Source organism: Eimeria tenella, genomic scaffold (genome assembly GCF_000499545.2).
Source record: "Eimeria tenella Houghton genomic scaffold, Eth_scaff1, whole genome shotgun sequence".
Taxonomy (NCBI): domain Eukaryota; phylum Apicomplexa; class Conoidasida; order Eucoccidiorida; family Eimeriidae; genus Eimeria; species Eimeria tenella.
In genome coordinates this window covers 812,911-823,955 of record NW_013541457.1, presented here as the reverse complement: position 1 = coordinate 823,955, position 11,045 = coordinate 812,911, and the positions used below count along the sequence as shown (strand labels likewise).

The 11,045-nt window shown below is 57.8% G+C and overlaps 1 protein-coding gene across 1 annotated transcript in view; it reads right to left on the bottom strand.

Annotated features, from left to right (window-relative positions):
• The window catches only part of ETH_00005215 (uncharacterized protein), a gene marked incomplete at both ends in the record, with an annotated part of 11,150 nt that extends 1,693 nt beyond the window's left edge, over nucleotides 1-9,457 (bottom strand). Inside the window, 3 exons of the mRNA XM_013372434.1 lie at nucleotides 21-65; nucleotides 278-423; nucleotides 728-9,457. Of these exons, the coding sequence (XP_013227888.1) occupies nucleotides 21-65; nucleotides 278-423; nucleotides 728-9,457 (8,921 nt within the window). The remainder of the gene's footprint in view (nucleotides 1-20; nucleotides 66-277; nucleotides 424-727) is intronic.
• Between the last annotated feature and the right edge of the window lie 1,588 nt (nucleotides 9,458-11,045).

Here is an 11,045-nt window from a genome sequence, read left to right as displayed (position 1 = left end):
GTACTCCCTGCTGCTCCCACACAGTGCGCTTTTCCTCCTGGCCCCCCTTCCAAGGCGTAGATGCCCTGCAAAACAGCAGCAGCAGCAGCAGCAGCGACACAACTGTCACCAACGGCACAAGGACCGCCGCCGCTAGAAGCAGCAACAACAGCATTAGTACCAGTAATAGCAGCTGCATTTGCTGCCGTGGCACACACGCCGTGAGCGCCATGAACGCAGCAGCACCAGTAGCAGCAGCAGCAGGAACACCGTCAGCAGCAGCGTTCTAGCTGCTGACCGAAGGTGGTCCTGCGGGTTGTTGATGATAGCTGAGCCGAAGTCCGCGAGGCAAATGAGCCACTTCAGGGGTCTTGCTGCATCGGCCTCAGCAGCGAAGACAAGAATATTTGAAAGCTTGACATCCACCACGCGCAGCACTTCCGCCTGAATGCAGCAGCAAACCGCAGAAGTAGCAGCAGCAGCAGGAGCAAACGAGTCACACACAAACCTTGCAGCTAGCAGCAAGTAGCCCCATAGAGTGGCAGCACTGCCGCTGTGCACCTACTGCTGCTGCAGCGGCAGCAGCAGAGCCGTTGTGGCGGCAGCAGAAGCGCTTGGGGGCAGCAGCTGATGCAGCAAGAGCCCCACATTCTCTCCCTATTGTTTGCTGCTTATGCATTTATATGCTTCTGTTTTCTTTCGCTTTTTCAATTTAGTCTTGCGGCTGATTCGGTGCTCGTTTGCTCACGGAGCAGCAAAAGTGCAGAAAAGCCCCCCCCTGCAGCAGCTGGGCCGCAATGAACTTGGCCTCAAATTCAGTCAGGCCGCAGGGCCCTACAGACCCGTAGGCACGCCATAGAGATTCCATGCTAGGCAGGACCTTCCCACTCTTGCTGCTGCTGCTGCTGCTGCTGCTGCTGCTGCTTGCACTGCTTGTAGCTGCTGCCGCTGTTGGGGTGGTAGCGGCGCAAGAATCTACTGAGGCTGCCCCGGCGATAGAAACTTCCAACGGTGCAGCTCCTGCGGCTGCAGCTGCTGCTGCTGCGGCAGCCGGTGCTGCCGCTGCTGCAGCCGGTGCTGCGGCTGCACCACTGGAATGCGTTTTTCTTTGTTGGTGCTGCTGCTTCTGCGCTGCATACCACGCCAGCACAACTTTTGCCTTGGCCCTCCTAACAATAAGGCGCCTGAGCAGCACCTGAAGGTCTCCCAGGGCCCTCGGCATCAGCAGCTGAAAGACCCGTGTGGTCCCGTGCTGCTGCTGCTGTTGCTCGCGGTAGCTGCGCGTGGCTATGGGTCGAATGACGTGGGGGTTGAAGTGCTTCATCAGAGCCTCCTCTCGCAGGAACTGAAATGGAGCAGCAGACATTGTCTTGTATTCTTTTAGCGCAAGAGGCGACACAGACGCAGTGCGGCAGCTGCTGCAGCTGCTGCAGCTCTCCGCAGGAGGGATGCAGCAACTGCTGTTGCTGCTTTTGCTGCACTGCGGCGGCGGAGGGGCTGCAGATCGTCGAGGCCTAGAGCCCCTCTGCTTCGTCGGAGACTGTGGCTGCTGCTGCGGCTTTATATCAGGAGTCTCCTTTCTTTGGGGCTGTTGCTGCAGCAGCTGCAGCTGCTGTTGCTGTGTCTCCCTGGACCACTCTGCTTCAAAGACGCTGCCAAATGTGCCCTGGCCAAGCCTTGTGTCAGTGATTTTAAGCCATCCTACGCCCATCCACCACTCGAGCCGGTGCTGCTGCTGCGGCTGCTGCTGCTGCTTCACACCAGCAGTACGAGGTGCCTTCAGCTTCTGCTGCAGCGCAGCAGCAGCACGCATGAGGCCATCACTGTGTGCTTGCTTCTGCTGCTGCTGGGGTCGTGGGTTGACGTACGGAGCGGCAGCGCGGCGGCGAAGCAGCAGAGACTCTGTAGTTCCGCTCTGGCTTGCTGCTGCTGCCGCTGCTGCAGCCGATGCAGCAGCACTCGAGTAAAACGGAGAAGGTCCCGCCTCGAATGCAGCAGCAGATGAACCACGCAAAGACCGTGGGCCCCCGCAGGGAACAGAATTGCCTTGGGAGTCGGTGGCTGTCCGCTGCTGCCGCTGCCTCTGCTGCTGATGCTGCTGCTGTTGCAGTGGCGTCCGTGGTGGCGACAGTTCTTTAGGCCGCTGCTGCTGAGGGGCATTCGGCTGGATTATCTGCTGCTGCTGCCGCTGGTGGCGATCTAGAGAAGCCACAAAACGAGAGAAGCGACTGCTGCAGCTACTGCTGCTGCCGCTGATGCCGCCGTTGCTGCCTAAGCATTCGCGCCGCGGACCTGCACTGCTGCCAGTGCTCTGCAGAGGCCTTGGCTGCTTTTCAGTAGCAGCAGCAGGAACTGACACGGTCACTGCTCGTGCATTTATTTCCACAGCAACGGAAGGTGCTGCTGCTGCTTCTTCTGTTGCTGCTTCTGCTGCTTCCGCTGCCTCTGCTGCTTCTGCTGCTCCTGCTGCTGCTGCTGGCGCTGCAGGGGTCTGCCGCCTTCGCGGACTGCAACGGCCGCGCTTTAGCGGAGGCTCTGACACAGCATCAGCAGAGGCCGTGGAGCCAGTAGCAGCAGCAGCCTGCTGCTGCTCTTTCGGTGCCCCAACAGAATCTTTGCCCCTACTAGTGTTTCTCTTTCTTCTGCTGTTGGTGCCACTGCTGCTGCTGCTGCTCTTGCGGCTGCTGCTTGGAGACTGTGTTCCGTTTGCGGGCGCTGCAGGTGTCTTTTGGTCTGCAGCAGAAGCGTCTTGCTGCTGTTGCTGCTGCGCTTCCTGCTCCTGCGTCTGCCGCTGTTGCTGCGGTTCCCGATCAGCAGCATGAGGCGCTTCTTCAGTTGGTCTAGGGCTGCTGCTTTTCGAATCAACACTGAGCGTTTCCTGGCGCTGCTGCTGCTGCTGCTGCTGCAGCTCATTCTCGCTGCAGGCAGAAACTCGAGCGAAGGCAGGCTGGAAGCGCCCGCTCTGGCTGCTGTTCTGCTGTTGCTGCTTGTCCTCCTCCTGTTGCTGCTCATCCAACCCTGCAGCAGCAGCGGACTGTAAAGAAACACTTTCTTCAGTGCCCTCTTCTGCAGCGTCTGCAGCAGCAGCACTTGCAGCTGCAGTGTCAGCAGCCACCGCTGATCCTTCGTGAGCGACGTCTACTGCAATTTCCTTGGCCATTTGCTGCTGCTGCCGCTGCTGCTGGGCAACTGGCTGCTGCTGCAGCTGGCGCTGCACTTCTTGCATTTTTTCTCCTTCTAGAGGTCGGTCCTCCGGCTCAGAGGTCAGTTGCTGCAGCTCCGCGTGGCGCTGCTCCTGCGGTTGGTGCTGTTGCAGTTGCTGCAGTTCCTGCTGCTGCGCTTGCTGCGGCTGAGATTGTTGCTGCTGGTCTTTGGGTTTCCCATCAAGCGCACGCACATCAGCTGCTGCTGCCTCTTGGCTTTGTTGCTGCTGCTGCTGCTGCCACTGTTCTTCCGGCTGTCCCTCCAGCAATTCAGATGCAAGTGCTGCTGTTCCTAAAGCTACTTTTGCTTCCCCTGGTGCTTCTATTTCTTCTGCTGTTGTGCGCACAGCTCCCGCTGCAGATACTCCTGGCTGTAGTATTTCTTTGTAGGCTGCTCCTGTTGCTTCCGCTGCCACTGAGTCTGCTGCTGCTGTATACGTCACTGCTGCGTCTGCTACTACTGCATTTGTTAGCGCCCCATCTGCTGCTGACTCGCCATCTGTCACTTTCACCTGTGCCGCTTGTGCACTTGCTGCCGCTGTGTCCGCTGCTGCTGCGTGTTTGGCTGGATCTGCTGCTGTTGCTTCTGCAACGGCTTTGCATGTTGCTACAGCGCGAGCAGCTGCTGTGTCTGTTGCCGCTGCCGCTGAGTCTTCCGCTGCTGTTGCTGCAGCTGCTGCTGCACATACTGCTGCAGCTAAGTCTGTCGCGCTTGTTGTTGGCGCTGTGTCGATTCTCGCGGACTCTGCTGCTCTGTCTACTGCTGCTGCTGCTGCTGTTGCGGCTGCACCCAATGCTGCCATTTCTGCCGGTGCTGCATTTGCTTCTCCTGGTTCTGCGCCTGCTGCTGCTGCATCTTCTGCCGCTAAAACTGCTGTGGTTGTCTCTGCTGCTGTTGGGGCTTTGTATGTTGTTGCTGTGCCTGTAGCTGCTGTGTCTTTTCCTGTTGCTTCCGCTTTTGCCGCTGCTGCGTCTGCTGCTCCTGCAGCTGCTAATGTGCCTGTTCCTGCAATTGCTGCCGTTGCAGCTGCTTCCTCCACTGCGATGCCTTCTGATGACGTATCTGCTGCTGCCGCTGGCGCATCCTGTGCTGCTCCTGCCGCTGCTGGGCTTTCTGCTGCCACGGTCCCATCTGCTTCCGCTGCGTTCGCTGTGGCTGCGTCTGCTGATGTTGTGCACGCTTCTGGTGCTCCTGCGGTTGCTGCTGCTACAAGTGCTGCTGCTGCGTCCGCTGCTACAGCTCCCGATGCTGCCGCCGCTTTTACATCTGCCACTGATCCTACAGTTGCTATTGCTGCTACGTCTGCTGCCGCAGCATCTGCCGTTGCTTCTCTGGCTGCTGCATCTGCATTTGGTGCTTCAACTGAGGCTAAATCAGGTGCTGCTGAGTCTACTGCACCTGCAGTCGCTGCTGCCGTGTCCGCTGCTACATTTGTTCCGCGCGCTTCTGCTGCTGCGTCTGCTACGGCAGCGTCTCTCGCTGTATTCGTGGTTGCTGTGGTTGCTGCATGTGTTGCTGCTTCATCTGCTGTTGCTGCTGCTGCGGCCACAGCGGCTGCTGCTTCTGCGCCTTCGTCTGCTGTGTCCGGTGCTGCGGGTGGTGCTGCTCCTGCGTTTGCGACTGGAGCAACGTCTCCTATTGCACCGTCTCCTGCTGGAGCATTTGCTGCTACAGAGCCTGTCGCTGCTGCTGCTGCTGCTGCTGCTGCTGCTGTGCTCTGCTCAACGGCGTCTTCTCCTATGGCTTCCCCGTTGGCAGGCGCAGCAGCAGATAAGGCAGCAGAGCCATCAGGTTGTGCAACAGGCGCAGCAGTGGCTGCTGCAGCTTCCCATGCCGGCAAGGCGGCAGCAGCTTGCGCTGCTGCGGTTGCTGCTGGAGTGGCTGCTGCTGCTGCAGGGCTTGCTGCTCCAGCGGCACTTCTAAGTACTGCGCCTTCATCTGGTGGCGGTCTCGTAGCTGACGCAGGGTGAGAGAATACTGCTACTGCTGCTGCTGCTGCTGATGCTGCTGCTGCGGCTGCTGCTGAGGCTTGATGCACTTCCCCGATTTTTCTTACCTCCTGATCTGTGGGAGTCTCGGCCCTTGCTGCTGACGCTTCTGGGGATGTTGCTTGTGGCGATATTGTTTCCGCTGCTTCAGCTGCTGCTCCCGGTTTCTCTGTTGCTGCTACAGCTGCTGTTCCCTGAATTGGTCCAGTGGTCGCCTCATCGTTGATTGCTGTCACTTGATGCGAAAATTCTCGAAGCTGCTTCTGCTTTTGCTGTTTAAGTTCTTGCTGAGACTGACTTTGTCGTTGCTGCTCTGGATGCAACTCTGTGTCCATAAATTTAGGCAGACGTTGTTGCTGCCGCTCTTTCTGTTGCTGTTGTTCTCGCTTTCGCTCGTCCTTTCGATGCGCCTCTTGTTCCGATGCACGCTGTTGCTGCTGCTGCTGCTGCTGCTTCTCGCCTTGCTGGGGTACATGGTGCTGTCCTGATGGTTTTTGCAGCTCCTGATGATGGCTTTGCTGCTGCTGTTGCCTCAGCTGCTCCGGTTGAAGCTCACGGCCTTCAAGCGAACGGCTGTGCTGCTCTTCCCGCTGCTGCTGCTGCTCCTCCTGTTGCTGCTGCTGCTGCTCTTCATACGCTTCCGCGATCCGGACAGGCTCATCGAGCCGCTTTACAATGCGTCGTTGCTGTTTCTGCTGCTTTTGCTGCTGCTGCTGCTGCTTTTGCCCCAGCTCTTGCTGTCGCTGTGCCCTTTGTTCTCTGTGGAATTCTTGAACCGAGGCCGCCTGAACAGCTGTAGCGCTCGAAACGTGGCCAGCAACTGGAGAAGCAGTAGCAGCACCGACGCATTCTGCTACACTGACTGATGTTGAGGTTACTTTTGCTGCGGCTGCCCTTCGGTTCTGCTCTTCGAATAGGGGATCCTTGCAGCTATTTCTGTTTATGTTGTCTTTCTGCCCAACAGATGGCCGATGCGCGGGTTTCCAGCTGCTGCTACTGGCGCTACTGCTGCTGCTTCTGCTTCTGCTGCTGTTGCTACAGCAGCTGCTGCTCCTGTTGCTGCTGGTGCTGCACCTGCCTCTGCTCGTGTCAAGTCCGCTGCTGCTGCTACTTTTGTGTTTGCTGCTGTTGCTCTTGCTGCTGCTAACTTTGCTGCTGCTACTTTTGCTGCCGCTGCTTTTGCTGCTGTGGTGTGTGCTGCTGCGGCAACCTGTGGGCACATCTCGTGGCGTCACATGTACAGCAGCAGAAGCATCGCGACGTTGAAGCGGACTGGCAGCAGCAGAGTTTGCTTCAGCAGCTGAGCGTGCTGCAGCCAATGAGTCCGCTGCAGGCGAAGTCCTTGCTGCAGCCGCAAAGGCCTCTGCAGCAGCAGTCCGTACTGCAGCTCTACTGTTTGATGCAGCAGCAGAACTCCCCGCAGCTGCAGCAACACGGACTGTTACAGCAACAGGGCCAAGTGCATCAACAGGGCCTAATGTATCGGCACGGCTTCCTGCAGCAGCCGGGACCGCAGCTGCAGCAGCAGCGCTCGCTGCAGCAGCAGAGCTCGCTGCAGCATCACGACCCGATGCAGCAGCAGCGGTGACTCCACTGGCGCGGACTCCTGCAGCAGCACGCCTTGCTGCTGTAGCAGGTGAACAACCGCGGGACGCTGGAAGCAAGGATTTGAGGCTGTTTGCCGCCTGCCTTCCTGTAGCTGGTGGTGCTGCATCTGAAGAAGCAGCTGCTGCTGCTGCTCGCTTTCCTGCCATTGCTGCTGCTGCTGCCGGGGACGGCTTCCGTATCCCTTCAACTGCTCGTTGCGCAGAAGCAGCAACTACTGCCTTTGCTGCTGCTGCAGTAGCTTCTCTTGCCGGTGCTTCTGCCGACGAATGAGCGCTAGGAAAGGTAGCAGCTGCAGCAGCAGTTGCTCTCATTGCGTCCGCAGCTGCTGCCACTGCTGCTGCTGCCCGCAAGGCAGCAGCTGTTGCTCGCGGTGCTGCTGTACATGTGGTCGACGCTTTTGCTGCTGCTGCCTTCGCTGCAGGTGAAGCTGCTGTGGGCAGATCGCAGCTTGGTGCGTGCCGCGCTGCTGCAGCACCTGGTACAGCAGCACTCGCAGGCGCAGCAGCAGCAGCACAAGGCGCAGCATTCGCTTTTGCAGCTTTTAAGTGCCTGTTGGATGCGGGGCTCTGCTGCAGCAGCAACAGCCCCTGCAGCCATCCCGCAGAGGAACGTCTGCCAGGCGCATCACCTGGCAGGGGAGACCTCTGCTGCTGCTCCGACTTCTGCTTCCGCTGTTGCTGCTGCTGCTGTAGCTGCTGTATGGCTGACTGAGCTGCCACACGCACTCGCTGGGCTGTATGCGGGGTCGACGATAAAACGCTAGAAGGGGTGGGCGCGCCTGCCTGCAACGCCTGCTGCTGCCGCTGCTGCTGCTGCTGCTGCAGTGGCGGCTTCTGCGGCAGCTTGTCTTCTGGCTCCGCTTCCTGCTGCAGTAGCTGCTGGAAGTGGTCTAGTGAGTCCGCAGGCTCTTGTGGAGGGCCAACACAAGAGACAAAGTCATATGGTGTCAGGCAGATTTGCTTCTGCCCTTGCTGCTTCTGTTGCTGCTGTGGAGTGGCTTGTGGTTGCTGAGATGAATCGGTCAAAGGGGAGGACAAGTATAGATGCTGCAGCTGCTGCTGCTGCTGCTGCGAAAGAGGAGACTCGCTAGAGCGTCCCTGGAGCAGCCATTCCGCTAGCTGCTCTCGCTGCTGCTGCTGCTGCTGCTGCTCAGTTTGCAACGCTCCTGCAGCAGCTGCTGCAGCAGCAGCATGACTGCGGCTGACACGAACACCGCCTCCGCCAAAAGAAGTGCTGCTGCACTCTTCAGGCGACTGCACCGAAAATGGAAGCTTTGCAGCAGGGCTAATGGACTTCTGCAGCAGCTCCCACTGCTGCTGCTGCTGCTGCTGCTGCGGTGGCGGGGGCAGCGGTGGGGGAAACGCTGGCGCATGCGGTGACAGCTGAAATGACTTGCCAGCTGTGGTGACGGAGGGATTTACTTGCTGTTGCTGCTGCTGCTGTGGCGGCGACCACGCAGCACGTTGCTGCTGGTCTTCCCAGTCAGTGTGCGTCTGTCTGTAGAGCCATGACTGCTGGCATATGTGCTGCTGCTGCTGCTGCAGCAGCGGCGAGCCAGACGCTTGCTGCTGCTCATTCCAGCCATACAAGATTTCGTGTTGCTGCTGTTGCTGCTGCCACTCAGCATTTGGCTGCCACGAATACTGGTGCTGCCCCCAATGCTGCTGCTGAGATTGCTGTTGCTGTTGTAGCGGCTGCTGCTGTTGCTCCCAGCCAACTTGCTGCTGCTGCCGCCCCTGCCCTTCCTCATGCTGCTGCCCCTGCCATGTGGTTTGCTGCTGGTAACTCTTCTGTTCCCACTCTCGCTGTTGCTGCTCTTTTTGCCACCTCTGCAAATGCTCCTCCGCAGTTTGTGGCTGCTTTGGCTCCGCTGGCTGCTGCTGCCGCTCCTGCTGCTGCGGCCGCCAGAAGCTTTGCTGCTGACCTTCTTCAGACTGCAGCTGTTTGGGCTGCTGCTGCTGCTGCTGCAAGTGGTGCCGCTGCCCGTAGCTTTGTGGGTTCCAGCTGTGCCGTTGCTGAGTACGCTGCTGCTGCTGCTGCTGCCACTGCGGTGAATACGTTGCGTTCCATGGCTGCTGCCAATCCTGCTGCTGCTGTTGCTGCTGCTGCTGCTCGTCTGATGCAGGGTTGCGGCACACAGCAGCAATGCTGCTGCAGCGCTCGAGCCAGCTTACTCCAGACGCCCAGCCGCCATCGCTGCCAAGGCCCCAGTTGCCATTGCTGCTTCTGCTGCTGCTGCTACCTGCACACCAGCTGTTCCTGTTGTGACTGCCACAGTATGTTCCCCATGGATGAGGGCTACTACTTCTGTCCCACTGTATGCTGCTTCTGTCCCATTGTTTGCTGCTGTTTTCCCACTGTTTGCTGCCGTCGTCCCATTGTTTGCTGCTGCTGCTGCTGATGGGAACAGCATGGCAGCTCCGCCTGCTAGGCCGTGCCGCCGTGGCCGTATGGGCTCTGCTACTGCTGCTGCACCTGCTGCTGCTGCTATTTCGTTGCTTGCTCACGGGTTCGGGGGAGGGGATGACAGCCCACGGGTCTATTCCAGGGCTGGGGCTCCTTTGCTTTAAGAGGGCCTTTTTGCTGCTGCGCTTGCTGCTGCTGCTACTGCTGCTGCTGCTGATTCTACCAGCGCCGCGAGAGTCAGCAGGAGAGAGGCCCGGGCCCGGAGGCGACATCGCTGTCTGGGAACATTGTACTGTGCAGGACTGCTGCTGCTGCAGCTTGCCGCTGCTGCTCGTTTTTGCTGCTGTTGCTGCTTGACTAGCAGCGCCGTGGAAGCCTTATGCCGCAGCAGCTGCTGCCGTTATAGCAGCTGTAGCAGCAGCTGCTGCTGCTGCTCCTCGTCGCGAACAGTGTCCCTGCTGCAGGGATCTCTGTAGTGTACATGCACCGCAGCAGTACGGCAGGGGACGAAGTGAAGCCCGGAGTAATAATCAAAAAGAGCAGGGCTGTGAAGCAGATAAAAGGCGACAAATATTCCTATTTCTTGCTGCGGCCGCTGCCGCCGTTGCTACCGCGTGCTATAACCCACCGACCCCAACACCATCGGCTGCGGGTCGTGTCTGTGTTCTGGCCATTTGCATGCGCAAATATAAGATGCTTGTAACAACTCGAAACAGAAGTGGCCAAGTCACTTAGGTGGTAGGCAGAAAGACCGAATGGGCGCGAAGAAATATCTATGAGCATTACACTCAGGGGCGGAGACCATGAATGAAAAAACGCCCCGCTTCAACAGCAGCAGGCCTGCGTTTTGAGCAGCAGTAAATCGAACTCACTACTTTAAAATCTTATTTTCAAAATTTCAAACCTTTTCTAAGCGGATGGGGGCTTCCAGATTGGCGAAACCTCAGAAATATGTGTGCTGCTCCATATTCGTGAACATTGTAGTGTTACGCCTAGCACAAGTAACGGCGCGTGTATAGTTGTCCAGCAGTTCACTGTCTAATTCCATGTATTTGGTTTCACTGCTATGCTACTGCCACTTCTTAGCCTATAAGCACTCAAGCGCCGCTGTGGCGAGCCTCACGCAACTCCACCAAAGTAACAGCGAAATTTCAGTGCCCCTATGAATTATATCCCGGAGGCGCTATAGCCACAAAATTCCCACACGAATTCAACACGCCCCTTCTGGCTGCTTTACAGCGAAATAAGGTTAATGTCAAAGCCAATAATTCAGATTCTGAACATTACGTAGGTTAAGAAGAGGGCGCCCAGATACTACACCCCCAGCGGCCCTTGCCTTTAGGCCTGCGCTGTCTTAGCCGCATAGCAGCCATGTCATGACTCTTCGTCCACGTTCTACGGTCTACGTATGCCCAGCCGTGTCGCTGACTCCGTGAAGTACCTGCTTAACAATTCGAAGACTGGCATGTCACCCCCAAAGATAACTCCTAGCTGAGCTGTGGCCCCTCTTAGCCACAAATAGATTTCTCGGCATCCTTTAGGACTCTTTTCCAACGCAGTGCACCTCACTAGTTAACTAGGAGGTACAGGTGCCAAGTCTTGGGCAAATATTTAGAACCCCTAAGCGAGTCGTTACCATTCCTACGTGAACTCTGCTCCTCAGATGCTCCAGAGGGCTGCGGATGCGCACCTGTGCAAGGTGGCACAGTTTCTTTTTTCTCGCATGTTCGCCGATTTATACCCTGCACTAGTAGGTAAAATGCATAGACTCTACCATGTATGCATCTATGGGCATATAGGCACATGCATTTACGTGCTGGTTAACTGCTGCATATGCTCACGTTCATAGAAGAATACATA